Source organism: Podarcis raffonei, chromosome 5 (genome assembly GCF_027172205.1).
Source record: "Podarcis raffonei isolate rPodRaf1 chromosome 5, rPodRaf1.pri, whole genome shotgun sequence".
Lineage (NCBI taxonomy): Eukaryota > Metazoa > Chordata > Lepidosauria > Squamata > Lacertidae > Podarcis > Podarcis raffonei.
In genome coordinates, this window is record NC_070606.1 from 85,170,992 (window position 1) to 85,192,468 (window position 21,477).

A 21,477-nucleotide genomic window follows, 5' to 3' on the forward strand; every position below is an offset into this window, starting at 1 on the left:
TCTGACTTTTAGAAGGCATCTGAAGGCAGCCCTGTTTAGGGAAGTTTTTAATGTTCAATGTTTTATTGTGTTTTTATTTAATATTCTGTTGGAAGCCATCCAGACTGGCTGGGGAGGACCGGCCAGATGGGCAGGGTATAAGTAATAAATTATTATTGTTATTATTGTTATTAATTTTATTTTGGTAAGAGGCTTACACCTCCTAGGGACTTGGATCCTCATCTCTGAGGGCAAAGATCCACTGGAGCAAAGCAATACCTTTGGGGGGAGGTATGAAAAACCACATTTTTTACTGCAATTAATTTGAGTTTTCCATTCCCACCCCCCATAAAATGACTAGCCTATAATCGCTTGAGACCCTGTTATTTGAAATATTGGCTACTACCATATTAACTTACCCTGGCATTAAGTTACTCATCAGAAAACCTTCTCTGGTTGCCTTTGCTTTCAGGCGCAAGGCAGGTGACAACAATGAAATTTTAATTGGTGGTTTCCTACTTATGGGATGTCCTCCCTAGAGAGGCCTGCCTGGTATTTCCTTGTTGACTTTTGGGTTCAAGGCATCTTATTTGTCTGAACTGAACAATAATTTAGTTTAATCAACCCTAACTTTTACATTGAGAGCTTTTTTTGTTAGTATATATTTATTTATACCCCGGCTTTCTCCCTGTCAGAGATTCCAAGCAGCTTACAGATAAAAATAAGAACAGCTAACCAAAAAAAGCAACTGTTAAAAACAATTAAGCATTGTTAGAATCAAAACTATATATGTATACATTAAAAATCTATTAAAACCATACAGATAATTACAATAAAAACAGCACACGCAAGCCCTTTCATTAGAAGCAGTCAGCCAAAAAGCCTATCGGGACAGGAAAGTCTTCACTTGCTGGTGGAAGGACAACAAGGAGGGAGCTTCTCTGGGGAGGGAATTTCAAAGGCTGGGAGCAGCCACCAAGAAGGCCCTCTCCCATGTCACCACCAAGCGTTCCTGTGAACGTGGCAGCACCAACAGAAGGGTCTCGCCTGAAGTTCTTAAAACCTAGCCAGGTTCATATGAGGGAATGTGGTCTTTCAGGTAGCTTGGACCGAAGCCATGTAGGCCTTTATAGGTCATAACCAGCACTTTGAATTGTGCCCAGAAACAGATTGGTAGTCAGTGGAGCTATTTTAACAAAGGAGTCATTTGCTTCAGCTGCTATAGTATCATGGTTTTCCTATTTTCTTCTGTGAGTGTTGATCTCTTGAGTTTCTGCTGCTAGCCCATTTAATCTTTTGAGCGGTTGTGGCATTTTCAGCATGTTTTGGATTTATTACGTGCTGCACTGGACATTTTATCTGGAAATTCAAAAGCAGAATTTAAACCTTTGAAATCAAAACAGGTCTGTTCCGAACACAAGATAAATGTTGTTTGCTAGCCTACAATAGCAATGGTTGTTATAGCAGTCAAACCTAGGCCAATGAGGGGTTTAGCACAGTTGTTGTTGTTGTTGTTTAGTCGTTTAGTCGTGTCTGACTCTTCGTGACCCCATGGACCAGAGCACGCCAAGCACTTCTGTCTTCTACTGTCTCCCGCAGTTTGGTCAGACTCATGTTTGTAGCTTCGAAAACACTGTCCAACCATCTCGTCCTCTGTCGTCCCCTTCTCCTTGTGCCCTCAATCTTTCCCAACATCAGGGTCTTTTCCAGGGAGTCTTCTCTTCTCATGAGGTGGCCAAAGTATTGGAGCCTCAGCTTCACGATCTGTCCTTCCAGTGAGCACTCAGGGCTAATTTCCTTAAGAATGGATGCGTTTGATCTTCTTGCAGTCCATGGGACTCTCAAGAGTCTCCTCCAGAACCATAATTCAAAAGCATCAATTCTTTGGCGATCAGCCTTCTTTATGGTCCAGCTCTCACTTCCATACATCACTACTGGGAAAACCATGGCTTTAACTATGCGGACCTTTGTTGGCAAGGTGATGTCTCTGCTTTTTAAGATGCTGTCTAGGTTTGCCATTGCCTTTCTCCCAAGGAGCAGGCGTCTTTTAATTTCGTGACTGCTGTCACCATCTGCAGTGATCATAGAACCCAAGAAAGTAAAATCTCTCACTGCCTCCATTTCTTCCCCATTACCTACATTTAATCACAACCCCACTTCTGACCACAAAGGCAATGAAATGCTACATTGCCTCTGTTACTTGCTTTATAAATATTACGTCATTATTCCATAGATGTGCTTTGGAGAGTGTATTTTTGACCAGCTGGCCAACTAAAGGTCAGCAAGTAACTTGAAATGCCTGCATATTAAAGTTTGGTGGAGGGTTTTTAAAGACCCATCATTACAACTGAGACTAAGCAAGTGAAATAAGTTTGCTGCCCTTCAACTTTGGTAATTAAATGAATCTTCCTTGTGAAGAAGTGATATGCTCCATACTTATCATATCAAATGAGCAGTGCTCCTCTAAAGCCCTGAAACCATCATTACAAATGGCGCCCAAGTGGAATTTTAATTGCAACCCAATGTGCTTTTAATAACAGGAGCACTGCCCACCGGTAATATTGGAAAGTCTCCTCCAAAAAAAGTGAGCGAACTGGGATAGTTAGACTTGTCATTACAATACAAAGCAGTGGGAAAGAAATCGCCTGAGCCTCACTCTTGGCAGCACCTGAAAGGTATGAACATCGAGTCAGCAACAAAGAGTAGCACAGCTGTTTTATGGCTTCTTGGGCCCAGCATGAAGCAGTGAGAGGTTGTGTGCGTGGGTTTTTTTGGGTTTTTTGAATGGCTTTATCCTTTTATTCTGTGTGATTCAGAGAGAAGGGTCACTGTGCTGTTTCTTCCTATGGATGGATGTCAGGAATTCATGGGGAATAGATAATTATAGGTGGGGAATTAGATAGTGCCAGGTGTAAAAGGGAAATCTCTCTATATCATGGGTAGGAAAACTATGGCTCTTTGGGTGTTGGGGTTCCAGCTCCCATCAACCCCAACCAGTTTATTACATTTGTATTTATTATTTCCATTGATAGCATTTAAGGTAAAGGTAAAGGACCCCTGGATGGTTAAGTCCAGTCAAAGGCAACTATGGGCTGCGGTGCTCATCTTGCTTCAGGCCAGGGGAGCCAGCGTTTGTCCACAGACAGCTTTCCGGGTCATATGGCCAGTGTGAATAAATCACTTCTGGTGCAACGGAACACCGTGACGGAAACCAGAGCACATAGAAACACTGTTTACCTTCCCGCCAGAGCAGTACCTATTTATCTACTTGCACTGGTGTGCTTTTGAACTGCTAGGTTACCAGGAGCTGGGACAGAGCCATGAGAGCTCACCCCGTTGCAGGGATTTGAACTGTCGACCTTCTGATCAGCAAGCCCAAGAGGCTCAGTGGTTTAGACCACAGCACTACCCGCCACTCTTGGTTCAGATTCCTAGAGTTGTTCACGGTAAATGTACAAAATGCACAACAGCAAACAGTGAATAATGTTAGAGGCTACATTAAAAACAGAAAAGTCGTCTCATGGCTTTCAAAAGAGCAAAAAGATGATCTAGAGGGACAAAGGCTCCCTCCTCCTCCTCCTGCCTTGGTTGAAGAAGGATGAGCAGATAGACTTGTTGGGGCTGTGTGATTGTTATATTTATTCCCTTAAAAGGGACACACAAAGTAGAGGAGAACATTGGTTGGTAGAATGGTGTGTTCCTTTGGGAAGAGGAAACCGTCTTTCCTGTGTGACATGGTGTATAGAAGGAATGGGGGGGCGGGTCTGGGATCATCCCCACGCCTAAACATGTTCAAGAGACCTTTTGAACAATCTGTATACAAGCTTTTGGAGGTGACTGGGGATACTGTACTGCTTTCAGCAGGATCCTGGACTGCACATGCAGAGCTTATGCATATAGGTGTAAGGTCGGGTGAGGGGCAACAGCAATGACCCAAAGTCAACTTCTCAAACACGTGCATTCCTTGTACCCGCCTTGTCTTGTAAATAGGGCTGTAAGGCATTATTGATGGCTGCTCCTCAAATTAGTTACTCCTCTCCCATTCGCACTTGCAGATTTACCAACATTCATGCCTGAGCACATTTTGGGAAGGATTCTCAGATTTAGCTGTTAAAGTCTGCCTTTAGAGTTCAGGTTTAAGTCAGGGAAGGGTAGGGAAAATCCCACTGAAAAAAGATAAAACCTCATTTCGTTTTGCTGACTTCTGCTTTTGTTCTCACTCTGAGTATCTGCCCACGGCACACTGTGCACAAAGGAATAAAAAGAACTGAAACTGTTGGGAGTTTGGCAGGGAGCTATTTCTGTTTTTCTGTCTCCTTTCCCCTTCCCTGTCTGTTTTCTCATTGAGAACTTTTCAGCTTCTTTTATTTCAAATATTTTGACTAACGAAAGGGGCATATACACATATATACAGTGCTTTTTTTCTTAAAAAAATATTTAAGGGTACTCTCATATTCCTACTCATATTGAAATACAGAAAGATATATAGATAGAGATAGAGAGATAGATAGATATTAATATATATTTGCTTCATCCAGCTGATTGTTACAATGCTATGCAATGCTCAGGGCTGGATCTAGACACATTAAAACACAGAGAAATCCACTTTCTAAGAGGTCAGGCTATTTGTCCATCTCACCCACAACTGTGCACTCTGACTGGCAACTGCTCTCCAGGGCAGAATTTCTTCCCATCACTGCGTCCTGAACCTTTTAACACCAGGAAGTGGACCTGGGGTACTGGGTGTGTGGTGCTTTACCACTGAGCTACAGCCTCTTCCACATGGGTCTTCAATGTCTGTGGAAGGATGTGTGGACCCAGAATTGGCCTCCACAGTCACTCACGGACTCATTGTTAAAACCGTGTTTATGGAAGACAATCTTACTCGGCTACGAGTGATCGCCAAAGAAGAAGAAGAAGAAGAATTGATTTTGTAATGGAATCATAATTTCTGCTATTTGGGGCAGATTCAAGTACCCCATTCTGCTAGCCGAAGCCAGCACAAAGGACAGCAGGGCTTTCCACTCTCTCGTCGCCACATGTGCACCTGCACCTCCCCCAAATCCACTCTGGTGGGTTGGAAGAACCCCCAGAACAGCAGGTGAGAGAAGGAGAGGAGAGACTGTTCCACTGGACAACCAGAAGTGCTTGCACTGCTCAAATGCTCTCTTTAGTGCTACATTGAATTCCACCCTTTGTGCTTTCCTGCACATCTTCTGATGGGGCTATTTGCCTGTACTTCTTCCATGCTTCCTGTTAGGAATATCAATGTTTCTTTCCTTCAGCCAGTGTGTGCAGAATCAATCGACTCTACTGGCAAACTGAGGGACATTTTTAACATTATGCAGAAGCACACCTGCATTTCCCATGGGGCATACACTCAATAGCCAGTCACACCTCCCTGATGTGGGGACATGTGTGATTCGTGCATTTGTCACATTCACTTTCATAGACACTATACATTTAAAGCCCATTCAAAGCCCATTTCCCCGTCAAAGAATAATGGGCACTGTAGTTTTTATTAAGTGTTGCTAGGAATTGTAATTCTGAAAGGCGTAAACTAGAGGGCCCAGAATTTTGAGGGAAAGAATGTGCTTTGAATGTCCTTTAAAGGTATAGTGTGTACACAGCCATATACTTAAAACTTCCTAGGTGCTATTTTTCTAGAAAAAGAGGTTCCGGAACTCACCATGAACGCTTCCCTCATTCTCTTATACAGTCGTACCTTGGATTCCAAACACCTTGTGACTCAAATGTTTTGGCTCCCGAACACCGCAAACCCAGAAGTGAGTGTTCCAGTTTGCGAACAATCTTTGGAACCCGAACGTCCAACGCAGCTTCTGTGGCTTCCGATTGCGTGCAGGAAGCTCCTGCAGCCAATCGGAAGCCACACCTAGGTTGTTGAACGTTTTCGGAAGTTGAACGGACTTCCGGAATGGCTTCCATTCAACAACCAAAGTACGACTGTAATGGCAATGGCACCCACCTGAGAGGTGCCAGAACTGAGTTCCGGTGAGTTCCAGCTGAAAAAAAGCCCTCTAATATACCTAATGTGTGAACTGGTCCTCTGTCTGTTTAAATATTCTTCTTTTTAAAAATACCCATGTCCTATGCACTTGGGATTTTATCCTAACAGGATATTTGAATATTCTGCATGAAAACTTCCTTTAGCAACATTTAGACTTTTGCTGTCACTCTAATTTAGGTTCCAAATACTTGATTCTTACAAAAATACATGACCAATCGCATTATTGACACTTGCAGTTTACAGATCTCTTTTCAGATTACAGTGATGGCTGTAATGCATTGAATGCAGCAATGTTTTACACCTGCACACCTGCTGGTGAAGTCGCAGCAGAAATAATCATTAATCTGAGGCAGCGGAACAGGGACACATTCTACAATAACACAACACATAAAGGTTGGGAAGATCTAAGACTCAGGGAAACCTGCACAATTAGAAATCTTATTTTTTTATCACTGCGAGTACCAAGCCAAAGTACCATTTCATTTACAGTTTGTTTGTTTTTTTGTAGTTCCAGAGGGCTCAATGTCAACACTGCATTGCCATATGCTGTACACATATTTGTCCAACTTACATGATATTTGTCCAACTTAGACATGTCTGCTAAATTCCCTTATTGACCTCCACTTGGTCTCATTCATTACATAGTTGAATAGCACTGGTCCTTGAGTTGGGCTTCGTCTAACTCCTATTTCCACACTGAATTTTTGAAGTACTTTAGCCTTGCACTCCTGTCAGCAGTGGATCCAGATTTAATTTCGCCCATTCCTCAAATGTCATTTTCTGGTCTTCCATCTGCTCTCAAAAGCTCATAATTTTTTCAATCACTGCTAAATCGAATGCAAAAGTAAAAAAAAAAAAAACCCAAGTGATGTATAGCAGTTGCCCATATCTATTACATGTCTGCAATAGTGATCTAAGTGAAATAATATTGTTGACGGTTCAGATAAAAAACAGAATCTCAGTTCAGACATCCCACTAAATGGTGATTTGCATTAGCTGTCTGAGGAATCCAAAGCATGATTTTTGGTCAATCCCCAAAGAGCAACAAGGGCTGGTGTCTCTTGATTTTTCCCACCCCCCTGTCTTTGTGACCTGATGTTCTCAGCATGAGGCTTCTGTCTAATTTAACCCCATCTTCCTCCAATTCATCCCTGGCCCCTGCGGATGTCTCCCTTATGGTTTATCTGTGCCAACAGGTACATCAACAGAACAATCCTATTTATTTGTTATTTGTTTATTGAACCACATTAACCCCAGTCTTTAGGCAAAAAGGCTCCCAGTGCAATTTACAGAAATCAGTGGTAAGATAATTCCTGCCCCACAGGCTTACAAACTAAAAGAAATGATATACAAGGGGGGAAAGTGGGGGGAGGGAAGAGGGGGGAAGCAAGCTCCTTAAGGTTTCAGCTCCCTGGTCAATAGACACAGGGGGTCCTTCTTTCTCCTTTCGCTTCACAATGAAACTTAAGGAGAAAGGCAGGCTGTATTAACTGCTTGCCTTGTGGTGCATTTGAGCTGATATTTTCATTGATATATAAAAATCAATCACACCTTTCATTCTGAAAGTGTCCCCAAGGGATTTTTTTTTAAATTGAAAGATAAAGTACAGAGAAGATAGGCCACACAGACCCCCGCCCGCGTGCACACTTTCAGACACAAAAGATACCACTGTTAGCAGATACAATGCAGCAGTAAGAGAAAATGTCACATGGCCGAAAGCTTATGAGATAAGGAGGCTGGAAGAGAGCTGTGGTAGAAAAACTGGAGATAGTGTCCTCAGTTATGAAGAGCTTGCTGGATCTGACCAATAGTTCAACTTAGTCCAGCATCCTGTTCTCACAGTGAAATTTACCTTTGGTAAACGGTGTTTCCGTGCGCTGCTCTGGTTCTCCAGAAGCAACTTAGTCATGCTGGCCACATGTATGCCGGCTCCCTCGGCCAATAAAGCGAGATGAGTGCTGCAACCCCAGAGTCGGTCACGACTGGACCTAATGGTGAGGGGTCCCTTTACCTTTACCTTAAATTTGATAAATTTTTGTACCTTTGGTATCAGCTGCAAAGGGGGAGCTGCAACCAAATCACACACATTCAGGAGCCTTACTCCCATGCAGGCGTAGATGTGATTGCAGCCGGTTAGTGCTTAATTTACAGCCAAGGATGGAGAACCTGAGGCCCTCCAGATTTTGTTGAGACTCCAATTCTAACCATCCCACAACATTGTCCATGCTGGCTGGGGCCGATGGGAGTTGGAGTCCTACATCTGCAGATCACAGATTCACAGCGATGGCGCTCAGGGTAGCTATTGCCTTTATTTGACAGGCAGCAAGATTCCTGCATTGTTCCAAAGCACTCGCACACAATCAAAAGAAAGATTATGGGGTTGTTGTTTTTAAAAGGGTGGGGAATAATGATCCCCCCATAGCTCTGTATCACCCCACAGCGTACAGCTATGTTTGGTTTAGCTGAATCTCAGTCTGGAGATTAAAAGATGCTGTTGGGCGCAGCTGAGGGAGAAATCAGTCACAGGGGTCTTTCCCTTTTCTTCTGAGCCTGGCTATTCATTGAGATGCAGGTAGTGCTCTGATGGCAAGGGCCGCAGTGCTGGGAAGACAAATAACACCCAACTTGCATACCAAGTGGCATTGCATTTAACTGATTTCATTTTGTGATGAAATACATAACTGTGATCCAGGGCCACCATACTGAGAGTCACTTCTGGGGAAATGTGCTGGCAAGAAGGCACATCTCAGCTAATTACACTGTGTGCATATTTTATAAGTGTCCTGGCAGGTGCAGTAAGGTGACTTCATAGGAAGATTTCAAAACCGGGTGAATTTGCAACTGGAAGGAAGATATTAACAGCAGCAGCAGCAACATATTAATTTTGCTAGTTCTTAGGATTGATACTGGGGATGGAGCAGTGCAGAGTTGCAGCAACTGATGCACTGGGAGCGGGAAACAGCTGTTCGCCAGCAATTTGTTCTGGGATGGATAAAACTGGACCACTTCAAAGCAGGGCTGCAAAACCTTGAAACTGGATTACTGCTGTGTGCAATTTGGGGCTGCACATGGGCCACACCCAGAAACTCCAGCGTGTAGCATGCATTGGCTAGACTACTGTTGGGGGTAGACCTCTGACAGCATGACACACCTGTGCTACAACATCTGCACTGGCTGCACATATGATGTCTTCTTTCTGGTCAGAAATAATGGTTGATGTTAACCTTGTCTTGGAGAAACCTGTGGATGTTCACACACTCCGTATGGCATGGGGACTAACAGATTGGTGAGCCCTTATGGTGCACAGAGCTGGAAGAGCAAAAATCCACTACATACTGCTCAGTGTTCTGAAGCTATGGCTGCCCTTTCTATGTTTGAATGTGTGGCTCATAACCTCTTTAGCTTTTTGGACATATGGAATGCCTACATTATTATGCTTAATGATAGCATATTTTTATTGTCAATTGGTGATGTTTTTATATTTTCTCTCTTTTTTGTAAAAAAATTATTTAGTTTTACATAATAATTATAAGCAACAAATATAACAAATCCAAAGGAAAAAGAAAGAAAGAAAAACACCAAAAGGCTCTCTCGAACCTCTGGATCGCTCTCCCTCCCTCCATGGTTTCCACTTCTAAATTTTATTCCTGCATCTCTTACTGTATTCTATCTATTACATCTCCATAGTATCCAAAGTTCATGTTACTTTTCAAGTGTTATTGTATTCCTGCTAATGATTTCAGCTGTCTCTAAGATACGTTAAAAAGTTATTCCAGTCCTTAATAAAAATTTGGTCTTCCTGATTTCTGATCTTTCCCGTCAATTTTGCCAGCATAGTTCATCAACTTGGTCTGCCATTCTTCTCTGGTCAGTACTTTGTCCCTGCTGCTCTTGACGCGTACATAAACAGTCTTGATTAAGATAACTTATATTTTTATATTTTCGCTCCTTTCTTTTTGATATATTTGCATGCACACACACATGTATATACACATACACACATACGTGTTGGCTGTGTCCCTGCTTGCCAACTCCCTTCCCAATACACACCCTGAGACCATTTTTGGTAGCTCTCTAACCAAGCCCTCTGTGGCTACATAAATCTGCTTTGTGAATGAGCAAATAAAATATGTACATGGTGCCTCCGTCCACCTGCTGCCTCTCACAACTTCATTTGGTATGGAGGTTGTCATTGATAGCCCTGTTTATGCAGCCTATTCATGGAACAGAGAGCAAATTGCTCTCAGTGACCCTTCCCCAATGGCTTCCATACATCGATTCGCAGTTTTGAGCTGTGCTTAGGCACCTACAAGAAGCATGCAGGGCACCCCAATTGTATGGGAAGGTGTAGGTTTGGTGCAGGTTCAGAGGGATGTATGGAGCATAGGACTTATTGTCCATGGCATTTGCAATGCCAGCAAGTAATCTTTGAACAGAGATTAAGTACATGGACTTAAGACATACTGAATTCACTGGCACCCTTGCGAAACAAAGCTCTTTAGGAAGCCAAAATGCTCACAATCCTTTGCAGGAAAGTCACCAAACGCTTACAATTAATACACGTTTGTATTACATAGTTTCCTTTCCCCCCGTGCTTCCCTTCTACTTGCTGAAATCGCAATAAAGAAATGGTGAATCAAAGGTTCGAAATGCTTATCAGACAAATACAGAAAGGGGCTCTATTTTCTTTCTTATTTTACCTGCTGGAGCACTGAATTGTAAAGGAGGCACGTAACGGCTTTCCTGTGACTGGCAACTCTGCTTTTGCCTGAATCTTGCTCCATCTCCAGCAATGTCAATTGGTTGTTAAACGAGATGAAAAGACGCCCATGGGATTCATCAAAGCAAAGCGTGGAATGGAAATCTAGGCTTTTGGGGAAGGAACCAGAAATCCTTTGGATGCAAAGCTGATGCTGAATGTCCCATATCCTTAAGACCTACACATGATAAGAAGGAGAGGAATAAATCAGAACCAAACTTCCCTCTTTTTTTAACTCAGAAGGTGCAGAAATAGGTAAAACCAAAGCTTTGATATAGTTCCTCAGGGATGGGGAATCTGTGGTCCTCCTGATGGTGTTGGACTACAATTCCCATAATCCAGGACCAAAAGCCATGCTGGCTGGAGCGGATGGGGGTTGGAGTCCAGCTCCATACAAGTAGGAGGAGGCTTCATCAAGTCCTCTGAAGGCTGCATATTGTTCAGGCTGGCAGAGCCATGCAAAGCTGGTAAGAGGTCCATGCAAGATGGGAAATGTAGGCCCCAATTCAATCATCTTTACTCAAGGGCCCCCTTTGCCTTTACCTGAGGTTGGGAGGGAGATGAGCAAGGATGCTGGAGGAGCTAAGGAATTTTTTTAAAGTGCCTGGGGAAGTATTTTGGCAACTTCTGTGTCACTGGCAAAGGACCCAGACTTTTCCAGACTCCATGAAGGGTGAGAGATTCCTTCCCTCATTCCAAGGAACCTGCCAGAGGGACGAAGATAGAGTGGTCCAGGGCAGGTGAAGTGATTTTGTTGCACTAGGTCAGGGATGTCCAACTTACAAGGGACTGCGATCTACTCCCATTATAAAACAACTGGCAATGGTCTACCCATTGGATTGACAAAAGTTGTTGAGCTTTTTTGGGGGGGTCTTGCGATCGACCACGATCTACCACAGACCCCCCCCCCAGTAGAAGATCACGATTGACCTGTTGGAGCTCCCTGCACTAGGTGAATCTTAATTTTGTCTCCTGCCCCCCCACACACACATCTTGCATTTCTCTTGTGGAGGCCTGTGTTCAAATCCTGGCTTGTCCACATACCCTCCAACAATAAGGACATTTTCATCTGAGGATTGTTGGAGGGCATGCTAACTGGTAGAGAAAGAAGGGGGCAGGGGGAGCGCACCGCCCCCAGCACCACAATCCCGGTGGGGTGCCATCGCGGCTGTCCTCCCAGCGCTGGGTGCCACACCCCTGCAGGCGGCGCGCCACACCACTAGAACACGTGCCACACCCCTGCGGGTGGCATGCCACACCCCCAGGACGTGCACCAGCCATGCCCCCACCTGCTCTCTGCCCCCAGTGCTGGAGTATGATCTATATGTCTCTGTTTCTGTTGCCACCCCACTAGGAGTTATCACTCCCCTCCCAACTGACCCCCTTCAACCCTCATTTTTGTGCCTCCCCACGGAGCCTTCAAAAGAAGGCTGAGTGCCATCACAGCTACACCAATGGGATGCCCTCCACTCCCCCTTCATTCCCGCCTAGGGTGGCCCTGCCCTCTGCCTGCCCCTCAGAGCTAGCACGTCATGGAGGGATGGACCTCAGTGGTGGTGGCGCCTTCTACCCAAACTCGGTGGCAGTGCTGTCAGGGGAAATCCAGACATTCCAGGATCAAATCAGGAGCCAGAATGGCTTTCATAATTCCAGGACTGTCCCTGGAAAATTGGGACACTTGGAAGGTACATCAATGGAAGCCCCACATCGTGAACTCCTGCCAATCACAGTCTCTAAGCCTAACCTACCTCACATGAGATAAACTCCATGAGTGGTGATGCTGAATTCAACAGCCACAGACTACTATTTGACAACGTCGTTTCATGCACTGTTTAGTAAACTTCCTACTGGTCATTTCTACCCCCACAGGCAAATCATTACTCTTAAATCCCTGGACTGAAAGATATCCTAGTTTCCTTATGAGGATGCAACTAAATTAAAATTAATAGTTGTTTTCTCCCCAAATCAAGGCCTTATCTGATGTGAAGTGCAAGCTAATCATGAACGCCTATATTTCTTTTCTTCCTGAGCTGTCAAACCAAGGCTTTCAGCAAAGGAAGCCTTTTTATCTTTTCTTATTCCAGCCCTTGTCCTACATGGCACTGCGTAGCAGATGTGTCATTTGGGTTGGCTGGCAGTATGCTGGCGGTTGCTGTAGCAGAGCAGGAGGTTTGCGCGTAAATAAACTCTACCAGCTCAGGTGCCCATTCATCCATCAAAGTGAAACAGATTCATGTTAATGTCAAGAATGCTAAAAGGCAGTAAAATAAGGGCTAAACCACTACAGGCAAAACAATGGTCACAGAATGTATTAAGAGGCTTAGTGGCAGGGAAATAGTTTTTGTTGTTTTTTAGGGACATGTTAACTGGACACAAATCAAGGCTGCAGGCTCAGATTGGCATGAGAAACACAACTAATGAAGGGCCTTAGCTTAAGGTCCAAAACTTCCCCACTTGCCCTCCTTCTGTGCATTTAAAAGCAGCCACACACCAATGCAAGCAGGTGAAGCTTTTCCTGGAATGGAAATAACTGATCCAGAGCCAGTAAAAATGTGGCAATAAAAATTTGAGAAATGTCGATAAGTCATTTTTTAAAATGGCAGTAAAAGCTGACTTGCATTCTAGATATTTCAGTGAAACAAAACACAAGATTCAAGGAGAGGTGTCTCGTTATTTCTTAAGGTATTGAAATAAATGCCATTGTGGTTGTGGCCAGACATTCCCCAGGGCAGCATCCCTAAGGATGAAGAGACTGGAGTGGATTGGAGGGAGAGCAGGTCCAGCTGGTGGCAGCTGCAGCAAATGGAGAAGGGGATTTGCCATAGCTGTGAGAAACAGTGAAATGAAGGCCATTGCAACTCCAGACCAGAAAGAAAGAGAGCCTAGCTAAAGGTGGGCTGGAGGCCGAAGGTAGAATCCAGGAGTTGACGCCCAATGAAGTCGTCCCATTGATGCAAGGACTTCTGCCTATACAATGGGACTTTCTCCCCCTTTCGTCTCCCTTTGTGCCCCACAAATGTGTTCTAGGGGTTCCTACAACCATATGGAGCAGATTTGGGTGACAGGAAGAGGAGAAGGAGAGGAAGTCCCATTGCTCAAGTAGAACCCATTGTGCTAAAGGGATGACTCCATTTAATACAACCACGGGAGATGTTCTGTTCTCTAACCCTGGGGAACTGGCCGTTGAAGTAGCCCTTCAAAGAGAATCGAGAGGAGGGGGGAGCAGGACAGAGAAAATTGGCAATGAATAGCTAACCAGAGAGTCTCAAGAGGGAAGAAGAAGAAGAAGAAGAAGAAGAAGAAGAAGAAGAAGAAGAAGAAGAAGAAGAAGAGCAGAGAGATACTAAGTGGACTTAATTCCTGGTAATAGCCCATAAAGAAAAGGAAACATTCCTATTTCACTTGAGATGTGAATCTGCTCTCATCTTAGGAGAGAAGCAGGATGGAACTCATATGGCCTTCTGCCTCCTTCATATATTAGCACACGTGAGGGGAACATTTCTCAGTACTGGGTGGGACCAGCATCAAAAGTGTGCAGAGCAACAAATGTAAAATTTGCCTTTATAAGCTGTTTTCTACATGCACAAAAACTACTCAATAAGAGCAATGGTGGTGAGGGATGTTGCCTGAGGGGAGTGGGTGTGGCTAGGGAAGGGGGGATGTAGAGAGAGTCTTGAGAACCAGATAGAAGGGCTTGAAAGGCTACATTTGTCTCCCAAACCTGAGGTTCCCCACCCCTGTGTTAGAGACTTCATTTTGCTTAGAGCCTTCCAAGGACGAGACCATTTCTACCCATGTTAAGTAGACTTAGTCATGAACACTACAAAGTGGAGCAGCTGCTGGATTGAGAAACTCAAAACTAGTGCCCTTCTGGGTTCCATGTTCTTAACCGGAGCGTTGCCTAGAGGAAGACTAATGATCTTTGCTTCTCAGGCTCTTCCCAAGCTCACCTTATCCTTTCCGAAGCTGAAGAGCAGTTTGCGCTCAGTAATGAACCGGACGGCGATTACACTGTCTGAATGGCCCTCCAGGACTCCGGCGGGCTTAGACGTGACATAAGGATTCCAAAGGCAAACATGGCGATTAACTCCTGCGGTCGCTGTTCAAAGTCACAAAGTTGAAACTCATTTATACAAACGTTTTTGTTTTTTTTACAAGCATGACAAAGAAATATGCCAAAGTTGCAGCAACTGTAAACAATTTTTGTTTAATGGATTCCATTCCACTCTCCAAATTTGATTGCCTTGATGCAGCTTCTCCCTCACCCCCTATTCATTTCCTTCATAAAAATTAATCTGTTTTTGCAGCTGCTTGACTTGATATGGAGCCAATGTGAGCCAAAGAAAGGGAACACTGGCTGAGACTAGGAAAGATGAGTCTTGGAGATCTTGGTGCAGTCCTACAATGGACACTCCTTGGCAGGGGTGAGGAATCTCAGGTCCACAGGCCTAAAGAGGCCTGTAAGGCCTCTCCATTTGGCCTGTGAGGGTGTTTTAGCCAAGCCCTGCTCATCTTCCCTATACAGTGGTACCTCGGGTTATGAACTTAATTCGTTCCGAAGGTCTGTTCTTAACCCGAAACTGTTCTTAACCTGAGGTATCACTTTAGCTAATGGGGCCTCCCGCTGCCACCACGCCGCCAGCACGCAATTTCCATTCTCATCCTAAGGTAAAGTTCTTAACCCGAGGTACTACTTCCGGGTTAGCAGAGTTTGTAACAGAAGGTGTTTGTAACCCAAGGTGTTTGTAACCAGAGGTACCACTGTATGTGACATCATATATCCATAGGCTGTTGACACCTGTATCAGGGGGTGGAGCCCGGCACACCTCAGAGACTCACTGGGAATTGCTTGAGAACACAGCCGCTCATCTCAGTAGCAAGCTAGATGCCAGGACTGATACAGTCAGTCCTCCTGGACCACCTACAGGAGATGGCTTTTGAGGGCACTGTTCTGCAGTAGCTTCAGTCTTCGCTCCAGGGACGTAGCACTGGATGAGTGCTTCTCAGCCCCTTGGCTCTTGAGCTATGGGTTGCTGCAGGGCAGTATATTGTCTCCATTGCTATTTAGCATCCACATGAAGCTGTGGGAAGCAGCCATTAGGAATTTTGGAGCGAGGTGACACAAGTACACTGATGATAACTCCCATCAGCTCCAACAATACGGATGATAGTCAGGGGATGATGGGATCTGCAGTTCAACAACATCTGGAGGGACACCGATTCCCTATCCCTGTCTTAGCGTATGTTCTATATTTGGTTGCCTCGTCTTTACAGCAGCCTCCTCAATCCTCTACAACATCTCTTTATTGGTTTTGCTGTCTATCCATCTCCTTACAAATGCCTCAGGTCCCCTTTGTTTCCCTTTCCCTACCACCCCACTTCCCATCAATTCAGAACAGAGCTCCATTTGTACTTTTTTTGTTTTTTGTTTTAATGAATTTTCTTTTCACTGTGAAGCTTATACTCCTTCCTCCAGCAAGTGTTTCGTCGGCAATATACGCTTTATCACCTGCACCTGGCTTTTGGAGGGCGCAATCAAAAGTCTACCCTCCAGGCATTTGTGGGCTGTAGAGCTGATGCTAAGCCAAAGGGGAGGGGGAGAGAGGAATCGACCACCATAAGGCTAAATTGGCTGGACAATTATGACTCCACCTAAGAAACACTTGGGATTTTTGGTTCTGTTTGGGGATTAAGAACATAGTATACCCGGAGAGCTCACTAAAGCACAGCTTGCAAGAGTTCCTCGGGGGAACCTATGTTGGTTGTATTTCTCTAAAATCAGTTCACATTTGTCAGGCAGAAGTACCCTGATATATAGAGCCCTGGGCATTTAAGAGTTCTAAGATGCAGCAACCACTAGGTAAATGTCATGTTTTACAACATCAGTACAATTTACTGCACTTTACTGTGTGGAATGCAGCCCAGAAATTGCTCCCATACTTTATCACACTTCCTTCCACATGATAACCCCCCTCCAACAGCCAGAAGACTTGGAGACTAGACCAGGCATAGGCAAACTCAGCCCCCCAGATGTTTTGGGACTACAACTCCCATCATCCCTGACCACTGGTCCTGTTAGCTAGGGATGATGGGAGTTGTAGTCCCAAAACATCTGGAAGACCGAGGTTGCCTATGCCTGGACTAGACCCTTCTCTTTGAGGAGAAATATTACCAGCTAGGCCACAACTGGATTCACAGGCATTTTCAAAACAACCTTCCCTTATAGCCATTTCCTCCCATCCCTTTTCCGTATGTACCTCGTCTCGGGTGCTATATCCAAAGCAAACTAGAATTTCTGCCTTCACCTATTCATTTATACTGATATTATGTGGATTTAATTGTCATGGCTTTCCCCAAAGAATCCTGGGCATTGTAGTTTAATGAAGTTGCCGTTAGCGAATTTCTACCTAGCCTACTTTACCAAAGTGAAATTGTTAGGGTTCCCCTGGGAGGGGAAAATAGTTGATATGCTAGGTTGAGTCTACAACCTAAACACTGGCCCATTAGGGTGCATGGGCTACTCATTCACAAACTCCTCACCTTTCTACCAGCTTCCTCCTTCTCAGTCTCAGTGTTACCTCATTGTTTTCCTCCAGTAGGGAGGAGGATGGAGACAAAACTAGAATTAGGTGCTTCCGCCTGTCACTGGCTCTGGTTCTACCTCCTGTCAGGCTCCCTTCCAGTCTACCAAGCCACACGGGCACCAGTTACTGCTGCTACAGCGCAGACATACTCTTAGACTTCTGATTGTCCCTTTCGGTTTTACAAGAAAACAAATTATAGTGACATACCTATCAAGTTGAGCCTTGAATGGAAATCAAAAGCATTCACTCCTTGAGCGACATGGAAAGTTGTTGTTGTAAGACGAGGACTTAATTTCTCTCTCCAAGCTAGCACCAGTGTGTTTGTGCTGCTGGTTGTAACAGACAGAAAGACATCTAAGGAGGGGATGTATGCAACTGAAACAGTATAGAGATGGCATTTTGATTAGATTCGTCATCAAGTAAGAGGTTCTTACATAGAGCTGAGTCAATTGCGGTGAATCAGTTTTTAAGTTTTGTTGTGCTGTGTTAAGATTTGGGTGTTTTTAATGTTTCTGCAGCCTGTTCTTAGTACCCTACTTGGGTAGAAAAGGAGAGATATAAATGACTAGAAGATGATAGATATAGATCAATTAATTGATGATGATAGATGATAGATGATAGATAGATGATAGATGATAGATAGATAGATGATAGATAGATAGATGATAGATAGATAGACATAGATAGATGATACATAGATACAGTGGTGCCTCGCAAGACGAAATTAATTTGTTCTGCGAGTTTCTTCGTCTTGCGAATTTTTCATCTTGCGAAGCACGGTTTCCCAAAAACCTCAAAAAAGGCTACCACACCGCGTGCTATGAGTTGCTCTTGCAAGACGTTTTCGTCTTGCGCAGCAAGCCCATAGGGAAATTCGTCTTGCGAAGCAACTCAAAAAACAAAAAACTCTTTCGTCTTGCGCGTTTTTCGTCTTGCGAGGCATTCGTCTTGCGAGGTACCACTGTAGACTGATAGATAGATATAGATAGATGATAGATAGATAGATAGATAGATGATAGATAGATGATAGATAGATAGATAGATAGATAGATGATAGATAGATAGATGATAGGTAGATAGATGAGAGAGAGAGAGATGATAGATATAGATAAGCAGAGCACAAACATTTGCAGTAGAAATTTAATTTTTCCAAGCCTTCACATCTAGTACTATTTTTCCCCCAACCTGGTACCAGATTTGTTTTTGTTGTTTAATAATGGGAAGTCATGCAACATCACTAGGCCCCATCACTTGAATTTAAGGTTTGAGTTGCTCTTGCAAGACGTTTTCGTCTTGCGCAGCAAGCCCATAGGGAAATTCGTCTTGCGAAGCAACTCAAAAAACAAAAAAGTCTTTCGTCTTGCGCGTTTTTCGTCTTGCGAGGCATTCGTCTTGCGAGGTACCACTGTAGACTGATAGATAGATATAGATAGATGATAGATAGATAGATAGATAGATGATAGATAGATAGATAGATAGATAGATAGATAGATAGATAGATGATAGATAGATAGATGATAGGTAGATAGATGAGAGAGAGAGAGATGATAGATATAGATAAGCAGAGCACAAACATTTGCAGTAGAAATTTAATTTTTCCAAGCCTTCACATCTAGTACTATTTTTCCCCCCAACCTGGTACCAGATTTGTTTTTGTTGTTTAATAATGGGAAGTCATGCAACATCACTAGGCCCCATCACTTGAATTTAAGGTTTGAGATGCCATCAAGCTGGCAACCTAAACATGAAGTGTACTTTTGTTGGAAAGCCTTGGCTAACTCCAACTGCCAGACAAACATGGCTTTGTATTTGCATGTGTATGTTTTCATGCATTGCCTCTATATGTGCATATGTAAAAGCATTTAATGGGTACACAGTAAAAATGTATCACGTGAAGACGGCCATTGAGAAAGAAGTTCTGAATACAAAATTGGTGGCTACATTACAGCAGTGATGGGGAAGAAGATGCTGTTCAACTCCAATCAGCCTCAGTGAGTATGGTCAAAGGTCTGGATGATGGGAGTTGTAGTCAAACTACTTCTGCAGATATCTATAAAAAAGGATAACCACCTAGAAAAGGGTTTTTATATGCTGCTGTAATGTTTGCTATTGAATGGCATAGTTGGAATTTCAATAAAACACACACACACACAACCTGCCTCTCTGGACTCTAGGGACTTTTATGAGAGTAAAATGTTATGAATATTAGGAGCTGAGATATCTTCGCAGTTTCCAACAAAGACATAAACTTGTTTCTGACTAAATTACATTGTAAGTCAAGCTCCTTGGAGGATGCCTGACTGAAAATGGTGGTCTTAAGAGTAATTCCCATATCAGAATATATATGGCAAATTAAAATGTTATGTTCCTTGAAGAAAAGACTGAGCCAGTTGCTGTTCTTCGTACTGTAGAATCATATGGCTGGAGGGGTATTATAGATCATCTAATCCAATCTCTGGCTCAAGGCAGGGAATTCATAGCTAGAGCATGTGCAGTCTCTGCTTGAAGACCTCCAGCAAGAGAGAACCTGCCATGTATACCATGAGTCCATGGTTAACACATACAGCAGGGGAAGGGGACCTGTTGTAATTGAATGAAACTCTAAAGGCTGGGGCCTTGTTCACAATGAAATGGTAAAGCTAAGTTTGGGCTGTACCAATTCAGGTTTCAGCAGGGGTTGGGGTTGCTCACATTTATTTATTTAGCAAAAATATCTGAGCACTGAGTATTTCAATTTTTTAAAATGGCATCCTGTTGCACTACAAATCCCATCAATCACATCCAATGAGCAGGGATGATGGGAGTTGTAGTCCAGCAATAGCTGGAGGGTCACAACTAAGCAACCCTTAAAATATTGGACCAGGCTGCTGTCGGAAATCAAGCCTTTATCGGGAGAAACTGGCAACTCTCCCAGGCACCCGGCTTGGTCTCCTGTTGACCTCCCTGGCTGCATTCCCCAGCAAGATCCAGGCTAGGTCACGATAGGCGATTCTTCCCAAACGTGGGAAGAACACACCCACTCCCTCCTGCTCCCCCGGCAGGGAAGGAGATAGACAGAAATGTATTTACATGCCTTTATTTCTGTCTTTGCAGCATTACAGAAAACATGTCTGTACTCTTCAAACTCCAGCAGTCAAGTGACAAAGACTTCCTGTACTTCCTGTACATACGCAAGAGGAAGAGCTCATATTGTACTCTGAGCAAATTCTGGTGCATCGCCCTGTGAACTGACTGTCCCACTGTTTCCCACGGACAGTCCCAACATTCCCATCATGTTTTGTTTTCAAGCTAGCAGTTTGCAGCTGCATTGCATCCATATCGTAACAGCTGCAACCCAGAGATCTATCTTTGGATTGCATGACACTGAAGGAGACAAGGCAGCTGCAGTGGCTTCTTCCCACTCATTACTCTCCCAGTTCTGCTGCCTCTCCTACTTGCAATAAAAAGGAGCGCTCCAGGTATGCCATGCAGCAGGCAAGGTAGGGAAGCATAAGCAAGTGGACAGGGTGGGACAAGAAGAAGACGCCATGGATTCTTGTTCTCCAGCATTGCACTGTGACATCAAAGGTCCAGATTGCATCCTTGCAAGCATAACTCTGAGATGCAAGGTTGAAAAGTTGTATTAAGCAGAACACTTGAGTGGCAGAAAAGAACGATATTCCCCCCAGCAGGGCTAGGAAGGCCATTCATTATTCAGGCACGAAGAGTTAGGTTGATTGCATGCATGCAAATTACTTTAACTCTTTTTTTTTTTTAGAAAAGAAAATAGAGTCACTTCAGGAGATGTGATTTCAGAACCATTGTTATCCTCTGGCTTTGATTTAAAACTTTTAAATGAGCTTTGGTGTTAAAGAGGCTATAAAAGCTTCTGGAAGGAAGCAATCAGGCTTTTTTGGCACAGGACTTGGCAGCAAAATCTTCATTTCCAAAAAGCAGGCCCAGAAGTCGCAGCCTCCTCTCTCCTACTGCCAAACACCCCACAAGTCAGTCCCCCCTCAAAAAAGAAGAAGATGCAGCTATAAAAAAAATTACCACCGCTTAAACATCAGCAAAATTAACCCCCAGGAAAAAATTACAATTGGAGAAGTTGAAGTTTGCTGTAGAGGCTTCCCTTGGGAACTGTGAAC

At 43.9% G+C, this 21,477-nt stretch overlaps 1 protein-coding gene across 2 annotated transcripts in view; it reads right to left on the minus strand.

Annotated features, from left to right (window-relative positions):
* Nucleotides 1–21,477, minus strand: part of WDR49 (WD repeat domain 49) — a 95,513-nt gene that overhangs the window by 52,318 nt on the left and 21,718 nt on the right. For both annotated transcript variants that reach the window (XM_053390449.1, XM_053390450.1), the window contains exons 5-7: nucleotides 17,558–17,725; nucleotides 14,717–14,865; nucleotides 10,708–10,944 (exon numbers count right to left, since the gene is read on the minus strand). In XM_053390449.1, the coding sequence (XP_053246424.1) occupies nucleotides 10,708–10,944; nucleotides 14,717–14,865; nucleotides 17,558–17,725 (554 nt within the window). The remainder of the gene's footprint in view (nucleotides 1–10,707; nucleotides 10,945–14,716; nucleotides 14,866–17,557; nucleotides 17,726–21,477) is intronic.